The sequence below is a fragment of the Limulus polyphemus genome, unplaced genomic scaffold, assembly GCF_000517525.1.
Source record: "Limulus polyphemus unplaced genomic scaffold, Limulus_polyphemus-2.1.2 Scaffold3045, whole genome shotgun sequence".
NCBI classification, from domain to species: domain Eukaryota; kingdom Metazoa; phylum Arthropoda; class Merostomata; order Xiphosura; family Limulidae; genus Limulus; species Limulus polyphemus.
The window spans coordinates 97,993-104,874 of record NW_013668655.1 but is presented as its reverse complement, the minus strand read 5'-3'; the positions used below and the strand labels follow the sequence as shown (position 1 = coordinate 104,874).

General features: G+C 32.7%; 1 protein-coding gene across 1 annotated transcript in view; it reads right to left on the bottom strand.

Moving 5' to 3' along the window:
* The window catches only part of LOC106468533 (nuclear factor related to kappa-B-binding protein-like), a gene marked incomplete at its 3' end in the record, with an annotated part of 50,715 nt that extends 44,131 nt beyond the window's left edge, over nt 1-6,584 (bottom strand). Inside the window, exons 1-2 of the mRNA XM_013928965.2 lie at nt 6,286-6,584; nt 5,984-6,112 (exon numbers count right to left, since the gene is read on the bottom strand). Of these exons, the coding sequence (XP_013784419.1) occupies nt 5,984-6,100 (117 nt within the window). The remainder of the gene's footprint in view (nt 1-5,983; nt 6,113-6,285) is intronic.
* Nucleotides 6,585-6,882: the final 298 nt, after the last annotated feature.

Sequence of the window (6,882 nt, the reverse complement as noted above, 5' to 3'; positions counted from 1 at the left end):
CATGTTCAACATTACTATGGTATGACCAAGGTCACCAATTCCTGTTCAACATTACTATAGTATGACTAGGGTCACTAATCCCTGTTCAGTGTTACTATGATATGACTAGGGTCACCAATCTCTGTTCAACATTACTACAGTATGACCAAGATCACCAATCCATGTTCAACATTACTATGGTATGACCAAGGTCACCAATTCCTGTTCAACATTACTATAGTATGACTAGGGTCACTAATCCCTGTTCAGTGTTACTATGATATGACTAGGGTCACCAATCTCTGTTCAACATTACTACAGTATGACCAAGATCACCAATCCATGTTCAACATTACTATGGTATGACCAAGGTCACCAATTCCTGTTCAACATTACTATAGTATGACTAGGGTCACTAATCCCTGTTCAGTGTTACTATGATATGACTAGGGTCACCAATCTCTGTTCAACATTACTACAGTATGACCAAGATCACCAATCCATGTTCAACATTACTATGGTATGACCAAGGTCACCAATTCCTGTTCAACATTACTACAGTATGACTAGGGTCACTAATCCCTGTTCAGTGTTACTATGATATTACCAAGGTCACCAATCCCTGTTCAACATTACTACAGATTGACCAAGGTCACCAATCCCTGTTCAACACTACTACAGTATGACCAAGGTCATCATTATTAAATGTACCTGGTTGTACATTGTAAAATACTTGAATTTTCAGGATCAAAGTAACAACTGCACTCAATGAAGAATATCTTCTGATATTTTCTTATTTCATGTGATTATAAAAATATTTTAAATTCTGTATTTTACTTGCATAATTATTCTGTTTTGCTTTTGTAACATCTATTAGTCTTGTTTTTTTAATTACTATGTGAATACTGGATGACAAGTAATTTACAAGTGCAGCAAACTACACATCATGAGTAGTGATGCAATGATCCATATCCAAACACTGCAGGTTAAGGCATATTTGTATCTTACATTTATGAAGTCCAATCACTACAATGTAAATATATAGTATCAGAGGTTACTGAATTCTCATTATTATAATTATAATGTTTTAAATGTGCTACAGTCATACAAATATGAAATGGACATAATGTACAAGTAAAGAACAAAGTGATTTATACTTCACATTTTCTGTGAAAAGTAAACTTTGCTTACCAAAAAAAAAACAGAAATAAGATGTCTAGCTTATAACTCGAGTCAGTGAGAAGAGTCTTGCATGTATAATGATAAAACTGTCTACATAGTAGTAACATCATATGTGACTATGGCGTTTTGAAATATATGGAAACTGGTTTTAGTGAGAATTGCACCCAAGTAAACTAAATGAAATAACAGTTGTAATGACATTATAACTCCAGAGAACACATTGTTTTACCCTACACTTCATTTTCAAGCTTCTCCAAGAGCTTATATAAGCTCAAACACAAAGATAATACAAGAGTTAGAGCTGTTTCAAACAAGCACGCGTAAATTCTTCTTCAAGATGCAAAACAAAATGTACGACAGTAAAAACAAATGCTAAGTTACAAGGTCATTGTTGTTCTTTCAACACTGCAATTAGCACTACAAGAAATAAATGATCTAAGAAAACTGACACATCTAATCTACCTAACACACACATCCACAATTTGCACCTGTAGTTGAACCAGATGTTACTGTCCTTATCTTTACATTCACCATATTGTTATACACTAGAACCTTACATGTAAATATCCTACATTTAATTGATAATACTTATACTGACCAGAATATATATACACATGCTGGTCATTACTGGTTACTTCACAAAGCTGGCAAAAGTTTAAAAATTTAGCACATTCCATTGTAGATGTTTTGGCTGAAAAATGGATATCACACTTTAGAGCACCTGGAAAACCCAGACGGATCATGGAGCTAACTACAATAGCTAGTTGAATGACAAGTTGTGCAACATATCAGATATGGTGAAAATGTATACTTCGCCATACCATCCTTAACCTGATAATATAAACTGTCAAACATATGCTTCCTAAGTGTTTTAACCTTAACAAACTGGCTGGGATGAGCATCTATTTTATGCCAAATAATTGACCAACAGCTGACTGGATGTGCTCCAGATCTCCTTATGTTCAGTCTACAAGTAGATTTGATGTGTGGTCCTCTACATAATGCAGATGTACACATGGAATGATTACATTCTTCAATAGCTGATGCACACATGCCAGCAAATAGGTAGAGTAGCAGTTCAAGCCCTGATGATAGGTCCTTGTCTACAGAAAACTCCTTGGGGTGAGTTACAGTGGTCATGTGATGTGCACATGGACAAGTTTAAACTCAATATCACCAACAAAATCTTTAGTGAACTGGTTACTCCAGCAACGTGAATGAACAGGTTATTACTCTGATGATGAGAGCATCATGTATCCTATAACCTCATCTCAGCTGCTGAGGAAGAAAAGTCTGGTAGTACTTATCTCTTTGTGAGGAGTCAGATGAGGAGCAGTTTATCTGCTCTTATGATTGGCCAAGATGCTAATGATGGCCAACTTATCATTATGTTTGGGATTAACTATTTGTCCACTAGTTAGGATGATCAGTTGATTGAAAAATCAGTGACTTAAAAATGTTTTTTTTCTTGGAGTGACCGAGTGGAAGTTCATGGTAAGAAGCCTACTGAACAGCGTGTAGTTATCAAGTACCATTTGCTAGCAAGACACTGATCTGATGACTTGCAGAATCACTTAATCTATTCTCCTCAGTTGTAGCATCATTTCTGTAGAGCTAGGTCAAATGAGGTCATTATATGAGATACTAAAGAACTTAACAGTTGGTCCTGATTGTCAATGAGGACTGGGACCCGATATGTTATAAAAATTTTGCAATCCTTACTTTCCAAGCACATAGATTAAGTTTTGTGAGAAAATGTTGGCAGACATCTGCTGATAAAAACTTCATAGCTGAACTTGCAATCATATCCATAAGTCATGAAATTTTACGTTTTCTTACCATTCCAGATTTTACCTGATGTTCTATTGTGTCTGTACCTGTCTTTCTCTAATACAGTAAGGGAGTTGTGCTTTAATAAAGCATTTGAAGTTGATACAGGCCTTATAAATCAGATGAAATGTATCATTCTTTCGCTACAGTGATGTGCTCAGACTGCACCAAGAGAAAATAAAAAACATGCACACAAGAGAGTAAATTTCAAGCATGTGAGTTTTCACTGAGAGAAAGATGCAGAGTTGTTTGAGTATTTACAGCACACCAGGTGAGAAACATAATGGACCTATTGGATTTGAGCAGGTTTGACTGGTACAATTGAACAATTTCAGAACTTTCTGGATATTAACAAATATTTTATCTCAGTAAACAAGATAAACGGTAGTGTTTCTTTTGGCCAAAAAAACAACCTCAGGACACTGTGTGTTATTAACAGGAGTGTTAATTTAGTGATTTCCACCTTCTGTAGCTCAGACTATTTTTTTACTCCACATGGAAAGTATGGAATCTGTATTTGATAGTAAATTATACTTAACTTTTATGAATTTTTTTTTTGATATATCTTTCCAACTTACAATTAGGAGTCTCCTTCGGTGTAAATATAAGCCACATGTACAATATTATTCAACAAAAACCACTCAAATTAAATGAAAATCTTTGTGCACGCCTGCGTAGAAAGTTATGTGAGCTATTGGTCTAACATTTTTATTACAGCTTCACCTAAGAGTAAAAGTAGACCGTTTTTAGTATTTTGTCATTCGGATTAAAGATGGCCAATTCAAAGCAGCAAAACTACAAGGTGAAAGGACATGCAGATAGATAAGTATTGGTTAGGTCAAGCAAACTAGATTAGCAGTTTCTAGCTCAAGTTTTCAAAATAATCATACGGGTGAATGGTTATTATTCATTGCCAACTTTTCAGCACAAATTTACTCAATTTTATGAAATTATCCTAATTAAAGAGTATTTACATCACATGATATTAGCTTAAGCAATTAGTGTAAATAATGATGCTTGATACGGATGTACCGATTGCATAGGTACGATGACAAGAAACTGTTAATCTAGTTTTCATGGCATTACTATAAAAGAATTATTAACACTGTTTTAGAGAGGAAACTACCATCATATATTTAAAAGTTAAGTATATGTATGTTCCAAATAATAGGGTTGTGGTCCTAAAGCTAATGTTGGTTACTATCGAGTGTCACTTTCTAACTTGCTGTTGTTTGTTGGTGTGTATTGACAAAAAGTCATGTTATCTAATCAAAAATACCTTATGTGTGCAAAAAAGGTGCGACCAAAAAAGGACTGAGCATGCGACTTAAAGGAATAAAATCAAAATTGGTAGGCAAATTGGTAGCTACACTTATAGCACTGATAAGAATTTTACAGCAAATATTCATTCATTAGTTAGCTAGGTTGCATATTTTGTTTTACCTACCATCATGCCTGGCTAACTAATGAATGAATATTTACTGTAAAGTTCTTATCAATGCTATAAGCATAGCTACCAGTTTGCCTGCCAATTTTGATTTTGTTCCTTTAAGTCGTACACTAAATCTTTTTTTTTGGCCGAACCTCTTTTTCAAACCTAAAGTGCTTTTAATTAACTACATTTGATCAAAGTGTTCTGCCACACTTCAAGAATGAAAAATTTGCACCCAGAAAATATAACGAACCTATGGTAAAAACCCACCTTTGGTGCATGAACCCAACATTTCCATGGATTACTGAGAAATTATGCACCAACAACACACACTTTCTATGTAATATAAGTCATTGTATACCCATGAACACTTATACAGTGCTTTTTTTATTGATTTTTGAATTTTTGTGGCATGCAATACAGTACAAAAATTAATATATGTAAATACATATTAAGATAAATAAACCAAATCTTCTAAACATTCAATTAATAAAGTTTTACATTACAAAAAGAACTAATGGTTGACTTATTTATGCCGCACTCTTAGCTTATCCTGCTTGTTGAATCACCAGTACAATCTATAATCTTCAATTTCTCCTGAAGAGCAAAAACAATTTTCACTTCTTAGAATCACAAGCAGGTGAAGCAGATGGCCTCTTAGAGGTCATTTTAGCAATAGTCATACTGATTCACAAAATATATCAGATGTTAAATGCAGATAACTGTTATTAGTAATACAAGATGCTATGTTCACAAGGTTAGTTGAAAGACTGGAAGAAGGTTATTGTGCAACACATTATAGAATATTAACCCTCTGGATATGGATAGGTCAAAGTGCACATGTAACGACCTTTTAACAGAGCTACATTCAAAATTTTATTAATTTGCTTTATTAAAGGTAAACATGGCATCAAAATGTAATTAATAAATTAAATTTTAATTACCTAATTTCAAAAATAAAAATTTAAATAAATTCTCAATTTTCACTTGTCTGTATCATATGAAATTTCTTTGCCCTGAATTGAACATTTTAGTTCTTATACCCCTACATGAACTTGTAAGTTTCTGTGGAATTTCACACTTATGAAACTATTGGAACTTTACTGTACATAAAAGAAATTTTTACCTGCAAGGACTGACTGTATGTGTTTAATTTGATGATGCCACACATTTGACTTGGTTCTGGTTCCAGATTCTCTTTTCACTTATTCTTTATTAATGTAAAATTCTATGCTAGAAATTGTCTTTTTGTTGTTTCCTTATGGAATTGAAAAATAAATACAATTCTTTGATAAGCTTCATATAATTTGGCTGTCTTGTGATAAATCAACCAATTGCCTGATCATAATGTGGTATGGAGATCATAATCATAGTAACAGGAATTATAGTTGAGAATAATTTGTCTTAAGTATTTTCATAATCTACTGTTAATTATACAAGTATCAAAATACATTAGAAATAAAAATAAGTACCATGAAAATGCCTCCATATCAAAGAATATAATCTTAAAATATATAGGCTTTTGAAAACTTGATTGAAATCAATAGTCACAATTTTTACCTGCTCACATATTTCTTGAGGTAAAAAGACAATTTTATTTCCCAACAGACACTTCTCCATAACTGTTCCTTCGTAGTCAACGTTTTTCTCCTCTAATAATGGAGTAGCTACATTCATACTAGACTCAAGCTGAAATGATATAAAAATGAGATTATAATTTGTAAATCTTTTCATCTATATCTATTTTACATTATTTCTGTCATGTAGTTGTATCATGGCTCTGTCTAAATCACTGAATTGCAAAACTTTTGTTTTCTTAATTGTATGACTAATACTATTAACTTTAATAAGATTATCCAAACCTTTAACAACTTTGAAAATTTTCAATTTTCTCTGAGTTGTTGATCCCAAGAGGGGGCTGTGCAATGCCAGTGGATAATTTACATAACTGGTTAGACTTAAGATATAGACAATGGCTGAGATATAAGAGCCTATTGCTACTTGGAAATGTTCAAAGATTTAAGAGGTCAACTTCAACTTGTTAAAAGGCCTAGCAGATGCCCTACAGTACATGTAACACTATTAGTATTACTACAAATAATATTATTAGACTAACCAGGGTGACTTGTATGCATTAACATTTAATATTAACAATCGAAAGTTCATATTCTACTTCTATTAAACAGAATATTTGTATTACTTTATCAATATTATTAGTATTCATTCTATTAACTTAGTTATTTACAGTTATAATCATATTAATAGTAATACACTTACATTTACAATCACAATTCGTGTATCTCTTACTCTTCTTTAATTTCTCGGAACAATGTTTACAAACATTTCTGTACAATGACTCGAGTGAATAAACTAAATTAACAAGTCTTATCGCCAACACTTAAGTATCAACTATTAAGTTTTTATTTTGAGAATACTAGCGTTAACGTTAAAACTGTAAC